Raw genomic sequence first — 18,118 nt, 5'->3', positions numbered from 1 at the left:
AATATTCGTGAAATACCAAAGTGCAAGTGATTGTAGCCGTTACTAAGTGTTCTTCAAAGTTGTGACCAAGGTTACTGTGATGGAAACGCTCGCTGTTTCCTTTGGGCCCAGGATCCTTTTAATACGACATGGCATACGGGATAATTTAACAGGCAACACAGACTTTACATAGACACGCTAACACAATACCGACGATTTACATGCACGTGGACTAGAGTTCTGAAGACGCTTGTCCTTCTATATAAAGATGTGCCTAAGACTCATCCATCGCGACTCGCCTTCGTGATCCGTTATTGCGGTGCCCATGACGATTGTCGCTGCGTAGTGCGTCGCTGCATCGTCTGACACTTGAGGACCGCTGGTGCGTTGCTTGCAACGGCCACGTCTTACGCCGTCGCTACCATACCGCACCTGGTCGCGACGCAGAAGCAGGGAAAACAGCAGGCCAGTAGAGCACCAGTCCATTGCTGTAACCTGCCAGCAACGCCTGGCCTATAACGCATCTGCTGCTAGCAGATTGGCTCGTTCGGCAGACAGGTAGCTCAGGCGAACCGGTTCCCAGCAGGAAGCACTGCACCAGGCTACTATAGCACCAGGCCACTGGTGCGCAGGATAACAGAACCATGAGTCGGATCTAAGACCAGGTCTGCACGGTAGCAGGACACCCGGTCGCCAGTCATCGGGCTCGGTCGGCAGGCACGTAGCTCAGGCGCCCCAGTTCCCACCACGAAGCACTGAACCAGGCCGCTATAACAACAGGCCGATGGTGCACAGGAGATCAGAGTCACCAGCGGCAACTACACCCAGGTCCGCAGGTAGCAGCACACCGGTCACCAGTATCGGAGCCTGGAACCACCGTTCTGCGAGCTTCCGTTCCACACTTCCGCTCGCTCTCAAGTTCTGCGCCCTCCCCCCGCCGCTTCCTTGTCCGTGGCACGTGGTCTTCTTCCATTATCATCATCAGTAATTTTCTTCTTGTTGCTGCCACAACACCATCATCACTGCAGGCTGGTATTTCAGACACTTTGTCTCGTCACGGTACACGCCACTATCCACATCATCACAGTTACATTTCAGACCAGCCTGATTTTTTCCCCCGGAACCTTTCCTAATTGTGCTAACGGAAAAGACAAACTAGCGCAACTCGGAAAATGATTCGTTATTTTATCACCATTACATCAACTGCTATTCAAATCAGAGCCAGTTTCAAATCAGAGCCTGTCCGTCCGGTGTCATTTTTGGCTCCTGGTAGATTTTTCTGCAATGCAAATGGAATATTCCGCCCAGTGCTCGCATGTAACCATGCCGGCTCTAAATAAGTGCTTAGCATGCATCCAATGGTCTCAGTAGGCAGGTTCGTTTTGTGAAATGGCGCGGAAAAAAATAATTGTCTGAAACTTTGCAAACTATATAACGATTCCGGCAAGCGAGAAATTTTAGTTAGGTTGCTTTAAACCCAGAGTTAGAGAAACGAGCCAGCACTATGTTTAGCGGTGCTCAGTTGGGCTGTGCGGTAATTAAACTTAGGTTCTGCGAACAATCTCCATGACTTGCTTCGCAAGAACACGAGGCGGTTTGAATCAATCAAACATTTCTTTATTTTTTCGAAGTACGATAATAATAAGAAGGATATGCAGAAGAGGGCCCCAGGGGACAAGACCGTACCGGGACCCTCCGTACGTAATTGTTGGATGCAAATTATGAAATTAGGAGAGACATATGGAATTAACCAAACCAACAGAGTAAACGGGTACATAGGCTACCTAAAATACTTTGATAAAAGACATGAATAACCAAAGTTTACATATACATAAATCGGTTTTGTTATGACATAAGTATCTGATAGAGAAATAAAAATTCACACCAGCACTGAAAATATGCAAGGAAAGTTTACATGAATAGTAACAGTGCATCGTTATTATGTAAAATAATGACTAAGCTAAATAAGAAAGAAAGAAAAAAGAAAAAAAACAACAACAAAAAAACACAGTATACACAATAAAGAATTTATAATAGAATTATTTATTTTAAAGATGAGTTCTAAGTGTTTCCTTAAATGCAGGAAGAGATGATGATGTTTGGATAGGGTAGGGAAGAGAATTACAAATTTTAATAGCGCAGAATGATGCTGCTATATTACGGTAAATAGTAACAGCTTTAGGCAGCAAAAAATTACTTTTTTGAGCTAAACGAGTGGGGTTAATATTCTTCAAGGAATTCAAGGAAATAAAATTGTGTGTGAGATCTTCTTAATCAGCCTGAAAAGCATAGTAATTAAGTTGGGTGCGAATAAACCAGCTGTTGTTAGCAATTTGTTCTCCATGCCTATGATATCAATATTATCTAGACCAAAATTCAAAATATTGCGCATAGCTTGGTTTTGTATGTGCCAAATAGATGATAAGTGACACTGATACGTGTTGCCATAAGCAGCACTACCGTAATTAATATGAGTATGAGTAAATGCATAATACAGGGAAATGAGAGCATGTGTAGACAAACAAGAGCTTTTATGAGTGCTCTTAAACCGAAAGAAGTTATTTTCTTGGCTATTGAAATACATTTCTAAAATTTTAGTAGATTGATGTAGATACCAAGAAACGAAACACAGTCGCTAGCCGAAATAAAGTGCCAGTCAAGGGAAACCTGAGGTTAAATAGGTTGTCTTCTTTGAAGTGGAAAACTATGAATTGAGTTTTGTTTAGATTTAAAATAGAGTGATTACTATGACACCAAGTATCAATGTTAGCTAATGCACTGTTTAATTTATAAGTTAACGATGTTAAAGATAAACTGAGTCGGAGGATAGTTGTGTCATCAGCATATAACATGCATTGTGAGAGTGAAGCGTGTTGCGGAAGGTCATTTATGTTGAGAAGGATTAATAATGGTTCCAAGATGAAGCTCTGCGGCACCCTCTGATTAATTGTTTGGGTATCTGAAAACGTGCCCGATAATTAAACTGTTAGTTTCCTGTTACACAAGTTGTTTCCTAAAAAAGATTAATGGTCAACTTGTTATTCCATAGGCTTCTAATTTTTAATAACATATCGTGATTAATTGTGTCAAAATCTTCGTAGAAGTGTAAAAAGTACAGTACGAACAATAAGTACTTTGACAATAGAATTCTTATTGTAGTCTGTTATTCAGATTACCGCCAACTTGGTTGAACTACCTGAACGAAAACGAAATTGGGAGTTACTCAAGAGATTAAACTTTTTCAAATAATTATTCGAGCGACTAACAAACAGTTTCGTAATTATTTTGCTAATAGGATAGAAATAGACCAACAATTCTGAATAATAGACCTATCAGCTTTCTTAAAAATGGGTATAAATTTTGTGTCCTTAATGACGCATGAAAAAATTCCAGTTTTAAAGATGCTGGTAATTATGTTGGCCAATGTTTGAGAAAATAAATGACCGACATTTTAAAGTGGCGTACTTGAATACCCTGTAACACGAGTGAGGTATCCTTAAGGTGTATAATCGTGGGGAAAACGTCTTCTGTTGTTCCAGGGAAACGATAAAAAAAGAGATAATAATTCCATCCTTGCTACACTCAGCATGTGTTGCTGATCGCAAGTTTCCAAAAAGGAGTCACTGAAAGCGTTAACAATTTGAAGCTCGTCTTCATGTGTAGTGTCATTGTATAATTAATTTTAGAGATTGAAGTTTAAGAACGCGTTGAGCAACTACAACTTTTTAGAATTGTTCTGGCAGCTTGCAAATTCCTTTTCATAATAAGTTCTCTTAGCTCTCTTGAGTAAAGAGTTTAAATGTTGCAGTATTTTTTGTATCTTAATGCCAAAGTTAGATTGAATGGCTATTTCTTTGTTCTTAGTTTTTTTTTTTAGTATAAGTTATCTTTTCTACGCATACTTTCAAGAAGCCCGTTTGGTTACATGGACATCGAGGTGATTTGTACCGCCGTTTACATTGGCTATGAGTCGTGTTCAGAGGCACGGCTTCCCGAAAGAAGTCGCAAAACCTTTCAAGTGCGCTCTCAGGGTCTTGCACTAAATCAATTTCGAACCAATCAATATTATTTACGTCTTCTATAAATTTATTTTTATCGAATACTTTGGCTAAGTACTGTCAAGTGTCCGAGCTATTAAACAAGTTAAAAATGACAGAAAATGGATGCTTGTGGCTAATGTATGTTTTATAGACGCCTGAGCTAGGTTGAAGAGTTATGGTAATAAATGCATTATTCAGAAGCGTTCCTGTTCCATGAGTAGTACATATTGTTAGTATGTTATTATTTGCTCATACCCAAATCCACTAAAGCAATCAGTGTAGGCTACACACAGATTACGGTCGATATCTTACACAATGATGTTAGTATCACCCCCTATGAGAACATGCTTATTTTCTGAATCTAAAATGTTGAGAATGGTATCGAGGTGATTCATAAATGCGGGTGAGCAGGATGATGGCGAGTGGTATATACACCCCAGAACAATTTTTTTCAAGTCAACGGACAAAAACGAATGATCTAGTTCAATCCATACCGATTCACACTGCGCAATAGGAATAGGAATACTGACGTCATGCCTTGTTGTGTAAGTGATATTGCAAATAAATAAAGCTGATCCTCCGTGATAATAATTTGTTCGGGAGCAGTATTCTAAATGACAAGGCGGAAATCCAAACGTGTTAGTGTCATCACCACAAAGCCACGTTTCCGTGATGCATAGGAAAGAAAATGGGACAGAAAGGGAAGCAAGAAAGCTACCGATATTATCGTGATTACGCTGAAGGCTTCTTGCATTGAAGTGGACAAGCCAGCGATTGTTGTTTGATATCAAAGATCGAACTTTAGTAGGTGACAGAGATACCATGTTTCCTGTATATGCTGTATGTCACGAGCATAGCGAAAAAGAAATCGACGAAAAATATGTGCAGATCTGAGCAGCCCGGATGAAAAATACCCTGCTGTAGTTTATCTTTCGTGCCTTTATTTCGCAGTTTTGTGACGGAAGAAAGGACCAACTTTTTTTTCTTCAACGCAAGTGCCCTAGAAAACAGTTGTTTGCTCTCAGACGTCAAGTGATCGTTCTCATAAACGGCCCGGTCAGTTGCACTACTGAAACCAATCAGGGATGTGCGAATGCGTGCTTTGCGCGCACTTCCTTAAAAAGTCACTTTTTTGTCGTGGCATAAAAAATGGGCAGCAATACTCTTTCACCAGTTTTTGCAACAACACGGTCAACACAATCAATGTCACCAGGTAAAACAGCACAGGTAATTGCCTGCCCAACTTGCTTGAGAAAGGCAGCGCATTCTTCTCCTTGAGTGAGTGAGTGAGTGAAACAACTTTAATCGGTTCATAATAGACGCGAGTAAACTCAACGTCACCTGGCTAGGCCCACTTGAGTGCTCAGGACGCCTTTTATTTCAACGTTGTTCATCCTGGAGCACTTATCCATATCAGCCAGCTTTTTTAAGGTTTAATTTTCATTTGTAGGGGCTTACGTTTGCAGCAATGAGGTCGTCCTGTCGTCCACGCATTGCGTGTTATTCCTTACTTGGAAATTCCAATGTGTCACAAAGCGAACCATGTGCGTCGATTGAACGGTTTTTGATTCTTTCTAGAAGCCCTCCTGTCACCTAGGTCATTCATGAGATCCTCCAACTTGTTTTCACAATTTGTCTCAAGTGATGTTACCGTGTTTGCGAGTTCAGAATTGGAAGGCATTCTATTACAGAATCGGTGTATGGCAAACACAATCGATCAACAAATAGACAATGTCTCAGCAGCAGTCTTGCTGAAGTATTTACAGAGAACAGTTTGAAAATTTATCACAACCAACCTGCGGGATACGAAGATCGAGCTTAGGTCGATGTTGGATTGGCCGCGGGACTGCTGCTGAAGGTGGCGACAAAGCCGTCCACAGCACCTTTATGACCCTTGTGAAGAGGGCAGCTGACTGCGAAGGTCCAGAGTCACGCCCACCGAGGCCTATCAGTCGAGCTGAACACCCCTTCGTCCACGTGGTAGCAGATACAGCGACTGTCAATGCGACACCCTACTGATACAAGAAAAATCAAGCGTCCGTTGATGTTGGCTTGACCCCGGACTGTTGCTTCAATGACTTTTAATGCCTTTTGCCACTTCAATAAGAAGTGATTCAGGCCCCTTTGAAGTGATTAAGGAAATATGATAATAGATCTAGCAAAACCATCAGCGCACACCAGCTTATTCGTTTTTCTAAATACATCAATGCTAACCACGATATGCTACTGACACTTTAGTTAAGAGGCAATACATGTCTTTATTTTTCGTAAAGATGTCAAGCAGCAACACTACCAGAAAGTCAAATTTACATCAAGTATAACCGTAGCTAAATTAGATACCAGAAACTTATATGCAACTAAACATTCAAAAGATGCCAAAGTACAAGTGATTTGAGGCGTTACTATGTGATTTTGGAGGTTTTGAGCAAGGTTACTTATCAGACCAGCGTGTATTTTTTCCCTGGACCTTTCGTAATTGTGCTAACGGAAAAGACAAAACAGCGGAATTAGAAAATTATTCGTTATATTATCACGATTACATCAACCGCTATTCCAGTGGTAGGTTTCACACAAGAACCTGTTCGTCCGGTGCCATTTTCGGCCCCTGGTAGATTTGTCTGCAATGCAAATGGAATATTCTACCCAGTGCCCGGAAGCCCATGCAGGCTTTATATAAGTGCGTAGTATGCATGTAATGGTCTCAGTAGGCAGATTTGTTTCGCGAACCGGGGGAGGGGGGGGGGGGGTAAATTGTCTGAAACTTCGCGAACTATATAATGATTCCGGCAAGCGAGGAATTCGAGTTAGGTTGCTGTAAACCCACATTTAGAGACACGAGTCAGCACTATGTTTAGCCGGGCTCAATTGGGCTGTGAAGTCATAAGATTGAAGTTCTGGGAACAGGCTCCATGATTCGTTTCGCAAAATTACAAGGCGGTCTAAGCGATATACTTCCAGGACTGGATTAGTTTGCAGATAGCATTATTCTATGTTACCGTCACATCTTGCAATGAAGACACCGATGTGAGTTCGGAAATATGACACATATGGGCAGATGCAAAAAATGGTTTGAAGGTACTTTTACTCGCGCATTATTAATTACACAATTGTTTTATCTAAGGTTCGATCTCTAGGATGCAATTTCGTTGAAAAGGGCAGCGGGAAATGAATCAGGAGTGCCAGGTAACTGCCGAGGTAAACTGCGAAATTCATCCTGGTAAAATGATGCAACATGTACTATACATTCCAGTGAAACGGCTATGTTTAAAAAGAAAATAAAGTGAAACACTATGTAAATTAAGATTGCTAATGTACTAGTTGATAGCTATTTTTCAATTGATCGTTATTCCTAAAAGGAAATGAGGAACAACTTTTCATTTTTTGAATTTCGCGCCTAAACCCCCGCGGCACTAATTCAGGTTCATGTCACGTATTTCAAAGTACATTCGCCTATTTTGGCAATTGGCTGCTTAGAAAAGTGTTCGAAACTAGCTAATTTCAGTTTTGGCTCCTCCAAAATGCAATGTAGTCCACTTAACGCACAAAACAAATTACAAGAATAACAACGTCAAAAAAATTATGACGTCATGACGAGCCTGTGCAGAAATTTCCAAGGCTGTGTCGACACCTGTCTTGTTGAGTCTTTTCTGGCTTTTCAGCTCGTCTCATGGTGAGAGCGGCTTCAGAGTGTGTAGAAGCCGCTCTCTCAAAATGCGTTAACTAATGAATACAAAATAACTGGGACACACACACACACAAACACACGTGCGGGCCGCAGTTGAATTCTTGAGTTGCTGATGAACTCTCCGTACATAAAATATAGGTTCACGCTTTTTTACGCGCTTAAATGGCAATAAGGTACCCTCTTTACGCTGCTTGAATATTGATGCCCCCGTAACTACATTTTACAGTGATACATTTTTGTGATAAAACTAAACCGTGACTGCTTCGAGGCCGTCGTCAGAAAGTGATATAAGACATAAGCTATTGTGCACGGCGCTTATTCATTAGTTTGTATGTACTTCAGATGAGGCAGGCAGGCAGTGAACCTTATTTTAGGTCCTGAGGAGCGACTCCGTGAACCCCTTACGAGGGAGGAGCCACCGCGGGCCGCTCCCACGTTGGGACGGGCAGGCCGTGCATGACCGCCGCGTCGTGGGCCCTCTGGACAGCCCGTAGCTGAGCGGTGAGGTTGGAGCTCTTGAGCGCCTCTACCCACTCTTCTTCCGTGGTGAGACTATTGTGGTCCCGTAACGGGGGACACCGCCAGAGAATGTGTTCTAAAGTGCAGAAGGAATCGGCGCAATCCGGACAATCGGGCTCGAACGAGTCCGCGTACCTGCTGACCCTGGCTAGACTGGGATAGGACCCGGTCGGCAGCATGCGAAGGGTGGAAGACTGAGGCCTGGAGAGCTGGGCGCGGGGCGGGGGATAGACCCTCCTGCCGAGCTGATAGTGCTTTGAAATCTCGTTAAACGCGTGGAGCGAGTCATTATGGAACCCCGCGTCCGCGCCCTCGAGCGGCGTTTACCCGGCGCGGTGGGTGAGTTCGCGCGCGCGGGCGTGGGCCAGCTCGTTGACGTTGGGAACGACGGTGGAGACCTGAGGTCCCATGTGGGCCGGGAACCAAGTGATGACGTGGGGGGAGACGCTCCTGCCGCAAAGCAGGAGCTTCCCTCGAACCCGTGCCGAAGGCCCTGACCGCCGCCCATGAATCCGTGTAGATCTGCGGCCTGCTCCCGTCCACGAGGGCGAGGGCCACCGCGACCTGCTCCGCCAGTGCCGGAGACGAGTCCCGCATCAACGCGGCGTTAAGGAGGTTGCCCCTGTGATCTACCACGGCCGCCACGAATCGGTCGGATGAACCGTATTGGGTGGTGTCGATGAACATTACCGATCGCGGATCGCCAGCGACGGATCTGAGAAGTGCGGCCGCCCGGGCCCTGCGTCAGCCTACATTGTGTTACGGGTGCACGTTGCGCGGGAACGGCGAGACCGTGATGGCCTCCCGCGTCTCCGCGTCGAGCGCGCACCGCCTCTCCCGGACGGCAGTGGGACTGCAGCCCAGCGCCTCCAAGATCCGCCGCCCCGCAGGCGAGGAAGAGAGCCTGACGACCTGGACTGTCTGCTGTGCCACGACGACCTCGTCGAGAGTGTTGTGGACTCCCTGCTGCATGAGCTTCTCCGTCTTGGCGGCCATGGGGATGCCGAGCACCTTTTTGATGCTCTTGCGCATCAGCGCTTCGAGCTTTGCCCTCTCGTATCCGTGCCAGCGATGCGCGGCGGCCACGTACGTGATGTGGCTCATTAGGAGGGCGTGGTACAACCTGAGGAGGTTATCCTCCCCCAGCCCTCCACGATTGTTGGAGACCCTAGTGATGAGCCTGACCATGTTGTCCGTTTTGGTGGTGATACGAGCGATCGTCTGTCCATTACAACCATTTGCCTCGATGAGCATACCGAGTACCCGGATGACATACACCTTGGGAATAACCTGCCCGATGGCCGTGCGAATGGAGATGTCGACCTTTTCCAGAGGCATCTGACCCTTGGTGATGCGCCCCCTCCTAGTCGGTCGATACAAAAGGAGTTCGGACTTGTACGGGCAGAGCCGGAGCCCCGTGCCCGCCAAGAAATCCTCCGTGCAGCTCAGGGCCGCCTGTAGGGATTCCTCGACTCTGCTTTCACTGCCGCCATCGCACCACACCATGATGTGGTCGGCGTAAAGAGCGTGATTAACGCCGTCCATTTCAGACAGACGGGCTGAGAGACCGCGCATGGCGACATTGAAGAGAAGTGGCGAGATGTCCGACCCCTGAGGGGTGCCCCTTGCCCCTATCTCGAAGGGATCAGACTTTACCTCGCCCACCTTGAGATTGGCGCGCCGGCCCCGAAGGAACGAACTGACGAACCCGTGAAACTTGGATCCAAGGTCCATCTCCGTAACGGAAGTGAGGATGTGCCTATGGGAAATTTTATCGAAAGCCTTTTCAAGATCCAGTGCTAGGATACCCCTGACGTCTCTGGTGTCCCTATCGATGATCTGGTGTTTAACGAGTTTCATGACGTCCTGAGATCACAGGGACGGACGAAAGCCCACCATGTTGTAGGGGATGAGTTCGCGTTCCTCAATGTACCTAGATATCCGGTTGTGAATGACGTGTTCCGCGACCTTTTCCGTGCACGAAGTGAGCGAGATTGGTCGCAGGTTGTTTAGTCCGGGAGTCCGACCTGGTTTTGGAATGAGAACTACCGAAGCGAGATTCCAATCGTCCAGGACGTCACCCGAATCCCACACGCGATTGATCTCGTCCGTTAACGTGGAGATGGCATTTTCGTCCAAATTGCGACGAAGCCTGTTCGAAATTCTGTCCGGCCCCGGGGCCGATCGGCCGATTACAAATTATGCAAGAACCAGAATCATGGACACTCTGCGCCAACTGATGCATAGAAGACAAATGTCGAGAAATATACAGTTTGCTGTGAGTATCCTTGGGCCTGGTGAAGTGCCGTTTTCACTCTGATGTTAAGCAGCAGAAACGCAATGACCATGTGATTATTCTGCCTCCGCGTAGGACAAAATGAGGCTAATTTATCTAGTATCGGCCAGTGCAAAAAGCTCACATCCATGCCGTGTTCGCTTACCTGACCGTCCCGAGGTCAGGTAAGTGCCTTGAGCGGCCAGTCGCGCGGCAATTTTACGTGTATTCACGGGCTTCTGTCGCGCTCAGAAAAACACATTTGTGTAGCACCTATTGGGCAAGAGAAAGCTATATCGGGACCTTTTACAGCGAAGCTGTGTATGGCTAGGGTTCTATGCATTTTTTGTGTCCGTCAACATATATGCATGTCCAAAAACCAAGCTCCCGAATCTGATGCAATATCGCTTCAATCTTTGCAAAAGCTTATACGTCTCATCACTTGGATATGCATCAGTAGATTAGTTATCAACAAGCACCATTTTTCATATCAGTAGGCTCTGAGATAGATAACAAGGGTTTCTCAAAGATTTGCTGCTGTGCGACCCACGTCGGCCATGTGTACGCTCGCACTGCCCTCCCTTTGTCGTCGTTTCCTTCCGCTAGCCAGTTGTGGCGGTCCCGTCGCGCGTAATCCACCTTCACAGCAGTGGAATGGCGCGTGATTTTTCATGATGCTCTACAATGTTCTCACTGACACTTTTCTCTAATCATAATATTTGATCAGTTGAATAATTAATCAGGACTAAATATGTAATTACGCGGAATGCAAAAAAATTATCTGAGTATCTCCAAACCACGATAAACAAAATTACCTTGATTCTGCCAAGCTATGTGGCATTTGAATGTTTTTGATGTTTGGCTAAAGTTACGCTAGACACCTTGTATAGAGACCAATAGAGAACAAGGTTATGAACTTGTTCTGTAGCCTTAACTTTCGTGAATATCTATATGAGCCCCGGTGTACTATGATGTTTGACTAAATTGTGTGCGATAAATGTGTTCTTGCTTCAGTCACATAATTTATGGTGCATGTGAGGGGTAGCAAGCAATCTAAACTCGAGGAAGTAACCGGCACGGAGTTTTACGGTAGTAGCAAGATTGGTTGTAATTCGCAAATGGCTGAATAAGATACTCTGAACTACTAACCATTCAAAAAGAGAAAATCGACGTCATCAGGCACATATGAAAGAGACGACGCAAGGCCACTATTCAATTCTGAATGGTGGTCCCTCGGAAGGTCCAAACAGCTGCGCAACAAGAACAAAAGAGAAGACCCAAAACTATTCCCGCGTCGCAATCTGTAAATGCACATTGTTCGTACCGCGTGCAAATTGTTCATGTGCACATATCGGCATGTTGTTCATACCATGTGCTCTGTTTCAATGCACCGTTTCCTAAAACATACAAAGCTACGCTTTCATGGAGATACATCTGGATTGTCTTCTGCCTGATTTGATACGTTTAGTGTACTCATTGGAATGAAGAATGGTTGTGTTTCTACAAAAAGTCCACAGAGGTCAGCGAGCTAAAGAAAGCTTGATGACTGCAACTTCTGTGCGCTACCACGGAGAAACTTATCTTCCCTAAAGGATACTAGATTTTCAAGAAACAGGTATTTTGCCTTCACCTGAAGTTTTTTTTTTCGTGAATGATTGAAGGAGTAGTGAAGTTTACCAATTAGGGCAAACCCTTGCCAATCGTTTAACGCTGCTGATAGCTTCACTGGAGACTGAGTGAACTGTAAGCCGAGGTGAACAGCTTATTCATGCGTAGGTTTATCCCCGCAGGGCTTAAGGAGACACTCATGCGGAGCTCTTGCTGGCATGCCTCTGCAAGGCTACAGACGCCCGTAGCCTGTATTCCCCACCTCCTACTTCCTCTCAAAAAAAGCTTCGCTTTATAGATGGCAATCGCAAATATCCTCCCTCTCTAGGGATGCACTCCAAGGATGTTCCTGCTTCTGCTTTGAATTCTTTAAGAATTTTTCATAAGATTTTATATGTATGTGGACACCCTACACCAATGTGTCTGAACAGACTCAGGTGTCGTAACCTTAGTGAGTGCTGCTATTTTCCAGGTAGTTATCGCAATAAAGGATCCGCTAGCTTGAAATTATCTTTCTTTGTTTGAACCGGAACAAGCAAAATGTATTCCTTCAAATGCAGATAGAGTGGTACGTTTGAATGTGACACGTCATGACTCCTAACCTTTGCCTTATTAAAATATATCACAGTGTGCACTTACACCGGCCAAACAGGCGCACGCTACCATTTATACTGTGATATAAGCTGCCTAACTAGTTATTATTATAGCCACATGGATAGAGCGAGATTAGCCGGGTTAAATAAAATAATACCTTCGTTACAGATTCGCCTTGTTTGTTGTTGGTCGAATTGTTTCCCCAAAACCTTGCCCCCTTGGTCAACTTCGTTCGCGTAGTTTTCAGTAGTAGGCGAAAATGGCAATGCTTGACCAGCCCTTCATAATGGGTAGATGCCAATTTGACACAAGGGGTATAGAATACCCAAATATATTTATACATGTTTGGTATACACGCCTAAATCCTCTTATTCCCTCGAAAAGTGTCACACATCATCTTAGTCGTCGTCACATTGCCTTGTCGACGTTCGACACTGTAAATCGGCCAGAATTTCGCGCATCCGCCTGCATGCTTATGCATGGTGGCCTAGCATGTGAGTGGTATACGGCGTAAACATGAGCAGTCCATGAGAATAAAGTTGCGTCGCGTGTGGCACAACGTGATTACATTTCTTTGCCAGAGTAAAACAAATCAGTCGTCACGCCATTGCCGTCACACAATTGAGATCATTATCACTTCACTGCTGTCGTTTAAGACACAAACTCGGCAACACGCATTTTCCGAAGTCCATGCAAACAATGTTTCGCTGCCAGTTTGCGTTGCAGACCATAAGTTCCTTCAGTGCGTGAAATCCGCAACATTTTCTCCCTTCTCACAACATTTTCTCTCACTACCGATGTTGCTCCAGAATGTATAATAACAATGCCTTGCTACTTCAATCGGTGAAAAAGTGGGTATCATAGTTGAGAGGGTTCTTTCAAGAGATTACCTTGAGGGGTCGAGCACACGCCATCTTTCGTCGAATTTTGCTTGCACATGTGGAGGTGCCCACAAAAGAACGAAAAAAAAAGAAAAAAAGGAAAAAATGAAAGATATGCAACAAGCGGAGCAATACCACAAGCGAAATGTTGCGTAAGGAAATATGCGGCTATTATCGGCACAAGAAGCTAGCCGGCAAAAAGCGAAGGCCTTGGCGCTGCACGCGAGCGAAGGGCACCATTTGCAATGTAAAATTTATGGCACGCGGGGGGAGAGGTGCAAGACAGCACGCATCACTCATTTTGCTAGAAGCTCCTATTTAGAACACAATCGTGTTGTGTTGTGCAATAGTTCCATCTGTATGAGCGCGCACGCACACACACACACACACACACACACACACACACACTTTGAGACTGGGTGCGTGCGTGCGCACGCACCTAATCTCATTTTACGTCAGAGATTCATGCTTCGGACACAATATCCACATGGAGACGTGTCACTTTCCTAACGCTAATGCCACAATTTTTGCGACCCAGAAATAGCTTCGGTGAAGTATTACGTATGTCTGCAATACTGTCCTTATGTCAGCTATGTGATCACATTTTAACAGCGAAGCTGTTTAACCTGGGCTTTTGCCGTCAGGTGTAATGGCGAGAGACAGAGAGAGAGAAAGCACTTTATTTGCACCCGTCAGAGGGTATTGGTGATCGGGGTGAGACGCAGCTCCTCCTTTCACCGTCTACCTCCCCCCTAGACTTCGGCCGGAAATCGGTTGGCTTCCGGCGGCGGCCTGGGGTTGACAGATGGCTTGTTTTTGGGCTTGTTCTTCCTGGATATGAAGGGAGGATTCCCATGACTCTTTGTCCCATGTAGACCGTTTTGCGCTGAGCAAGCCCAGAGCATGTGATTTAGGGTTACTATGCCTTCACTGTTTTTTCATTTCGAAGAGTGCACCTCAGGATGCCATTTGTGTAGGATATACGGGTTTGGGAAGGTACCCGTCTGCAGTTTTCGCTAGATTACTTCCTTCTTTGTGAGAGATCTATGAGGGGGGGGGGGGGAGAAGGGTTCTCCTGCACATATTACAGTGTTGTAGAATTTCTCTGTATGTGGTTAAGGGTCGCTTTTTGGACAGGGAGTAGTATGCCTGCGCTGGGGCCCGGTGTGCGAGTCCTCGAAAGACCTCGTTGGCGATCTCGTTCCCTGTGAGTCCACTATGAGCGGGCACCCATATTCTAATTACTTCATTGGGTACGTTCTCCTTGCCTGCTTGCAGAATTTTGGCGGCCTCTTTGGACACCTAACCAGTGTCATAGGCTTGGATTGCAGTTTTAGAATCAGTGAGCATTATTCTGGTTGGGTTTGTGATTGCCAGGGCAATCGCCGCCATCTCTGCCTCCTCTGCCTCCTCTGGTGAAGAGTGTCTCACGCTACAGCTCGAGATTAGGTCGCCTTTGTCGCTCACTACTACTGCAGCGTAGTGCCCTTCTGGGTACTCTGCCGCATCGGTGTACACTACTCCTTGTTTTTGGAGGATGGAGCTTTGGAATCTTTGGACTCCACTTCTCCTGCGTTCCTCGCTGTGTATTGGGTGCATGTTTCTTGGAATGGGGGGGTATCCTTATCCTGTTGCCAATTTCTTTGGGGATGGCGGTTATCCCGTCTCGCGATTCTGGATTCCGGTAGCCCAGTTTGGTAAGAATGGACCTGCCCGTTTAGCTGCCAGTATAGTCTGACATATTGTGCCGTGAGTTTTGCCTCGCACATTTCCTCTAGGCTGTTTGAGACTCCTAGGTTGACGATCGTCTCGGTTGATGTGTACGCTGGTAAACCTAAGGCGGTTTTGACACCTTTCCTGTTGAGGATGTCTACCTTGTCTCCCTCTGCTTTAGTTGTTTTTAAGGATGGGATAGCGTAGGTGATCCTGCTAATGATGAAAGAGTGGACAAGTCTAAGTAGGTTTGCCTCCTTCATCCCGCGTTTTTGTTTGCTATCCTCTTGAGAAGCCTGCAAGTTTGGTTGGTCGCGGCTTCTAGTCTGTTTCTTGTTTCGGTGTTTCTCCCTTTTTGCTGTATCCACATACCCAGTATCCTGATCTTGTCCACCCTTGGGACCGGGGTGTTGTTTACCAGGAGCTCGATATTGACCTGCTGCTTGCTCATGATTAGCCTCTCCGATTTTTCCAGCGAGCATTTTAGCCCTATGGGTCTCAGATAGCTTTCCGTTTCCCAGATTGCCCTTTGTAGGGTGTCTTCTATTTGCCCATCGCTCCCCCCTCTGTCGACCCAAAGGGTGAGGTCGTTAGCGTAGAGAGTATGGCAGAGGCTCTCTAGCTTTCTGAGTCTTTCTGGCAGCCCGATCATTGCAATGTTAAAAAGGGTAGGGGATATATAGCACCGATCCCTGCGGTGTTCCCTTGTTGCCCAGCTTAATGTTTTCTATTATTGTGCCCCCAATTTCTATGTTGACTGTTCGGTCCGTGAGGAAGCTTTTAATATAGTTTTATAGCTTGCTGCCTACACTCAGGTGATTGAGGTGTGACAGGATCGCTTGGTGTTTGACGTTGTCAAACGCTTTGCTGACGTCCAGTCCCACTATGACTCTTGAGTCGCTAGTATTCCTTTCCAATACGTGTTCTTTGAGTTGTAGCATGACGTCGTTTGGGGATAGTTGTCTGAATCCAAGCATGCTGTCTGGGTAGTGTTCCTTACTTTCCAAGGATCAGTTGAGCCTGTTCTGTATGACGTGCTCCAAGAGCTTGCCTACACAGGAGGTTAACGATATTGGCCTAAGGTTCTCGAGTTTGAGTTCTTTCCTTGGTTTGGGGATGAGGACTAGATTTGCTTTCTTCCATTTGCCGGGTATCTCCCTCCCCCCCCCCCCCCCCCCCGCTCCCAACACTTTTGCATGAATGCCGTTAGTTGTTGGAGGGAGTTGTCATCGAGGTTTCTAAGCATATTGTTGTTGACTCCATCTGGGCCAGCCGCGGTTTTTCCTCTGAGCTTGTTTAAGGCAGCTTGCACCTCTCTTATGGTGATTGGTTGGTCGAGCTCCTCGTTGTTTTTGCCGCTATGGTCGGGGAATGTTTCGGTGTGTGTTTCCCCTATGTACCTCTCTTTTACCTGGTTGATCATGTCCTCCTCCGACCCCTGGAAATGGTGTGTTATTCTGTGCTAGTATTCGCATTTTACTCCTGGTCTCAGCTTTGGTGTTGTCTGGGTCCAGGAGGTGTCTCAGTAGTTTCCAGGAAGTGACGGAGCTTAATTGCTCGTCTAGTCTATCGCAGATGTCATTCCAGTGTTGTCTGTTTATTGTTTGGGCATGGCTCTCAATTTCCTTGTTGCGAGCTGCTATTCTCCTTATCGGGTTACGGTTGCCCCTTTTGTGGGTGAGCTTGGTTTCTGTCTCTTTTTTCTTTTCCTACAGTTGTTGCATGTGGCTATCAACCCAGTCCTGTTCATCTAATTCTATTTCCTCCTCAGCCTCTTTGCACGCCTGCTTGATGCCATTGGTCCATTCAGCTATGTCGGTGATCTCCCCACAACCCCCTCCGTTGTCGCGGAAGGACTGCCAATTGATGTATTTGAGTGTTTTCCTCACTCGTTGGATTTTGACTCCATTTTGGACAACGATCTCGATGGTTCTGTGATCACTGCCTAGGTTTTCGTTCGTGTTGTGCCATGTAGCCTCAACGTCCGCTCCGATCATGGCCAGGTCGGGGTTGGTGTCGTATGACACGCTGTTCCCCTGCCTGGTCGGTGCGAGTGGATCGTTGAGGAGTATTAAATTGCAATGTATCATGGCGTCCCATAATTCCCTCCCCTTTATTTGGGAGTGGTTGTATCCCCATGCTTGGTGTGGCGCATTAAAATATCCTACTATTACAAGACGCCGCTGCCCTTGTGCCAGTGATTGCGCTTTGGCAAAGGGCTCCCTGAAGCCACAGTCTCTTATTAGTTTAGGAGAGCTGTAGACGTTCAGGACTAGCACGCCGCGTTCTTTCCTCCTCTGCGGCATAATTTCCGTTAGCACGTAGACAATCTGCGTGCATCCTACATCATGTTGCATGACGGTGATATTTCTCTTCACCAGGGTAGCAGTCTGAGTGTTTGGCGAAGGGCCTGGGTACGTTTTGTATCCGCTCAGTTTAGCGTTTTTTCCACTCTTGCAGCGTCATGATGTCGGGACCATAGCGTCTCGCAAGGTAGGCTTGGAGAACATTTCTTTTTTTTGTGAAGACCCTACAGTTCAAATGCCACAGTGTTTTTGCCTAGTGTTGCATCTGGCCATGATTCAACCGCAGAAATTTGCTTTTGCTGTTCTGCCAGTTGGTCCATTCTAGTTCCCATTGGGGCGACTAGATGGCTGAGCTGGGCTGAGAGTTGGTCTTTCCTGTCCGCGTTATGCTGGGAGCTATGGCCACCTGTTCTAGTACCTCTTTGAGTTGCTGCATGTCTACCTCAAGTTTGTCCACCCTGCCCTCGGCCTTCTCAAGGCCCGGATCGGTCTTTTTACATTGCTTTTTCTTTGGCGGT

At 46.0% G+C, this 18,118-nt stretch overlaps 1 protein-coding gene across 1 annotated transcript in view; it reads right to left on the bottom strand.

Moving 5' to 3' along the window:
- LOC119462326 (uncharacterized) overlaps nt 1-9,729 on the bottom strand; it is a 52,061-nt gene extending 42,332 nt beyond the window's left edge. Inside the window, exon 1 of the mRNA XM_037723671.1 lies at nt 9,480-9,729. Within this exon, the coding sequence (XP_037579599.1) occupies nt 9,480-9,729 (250 nt within the window). The remainder of the gene's footprint in view (nt 1-9,479) is intronic.
- Between the last annotated feature and the right edge of the window lie 8,389 nt (nt 9,730-18,118).

Source organism: Dermacentor silvarum, chromosome 8 (assembly GCF_013339745.2).
Source record: "Dermacentor silvarum isolate Dsil-2018 chromosome 8, BIME_Dsil_1.4, whole genome shotgun sequence".
NCBI classification, from domain to species: Eukaryota; Metazoa; Arthropoda; class Arachnida; order Ixodida; family Ixodidae; genus Dermacentor; species Dermacentor silvarum.
The sequence above is the reverse complement of the archived record's forward strand: the minus strand, read 5'-3'. Positions and strand labels throughout refer to the sequence as shown.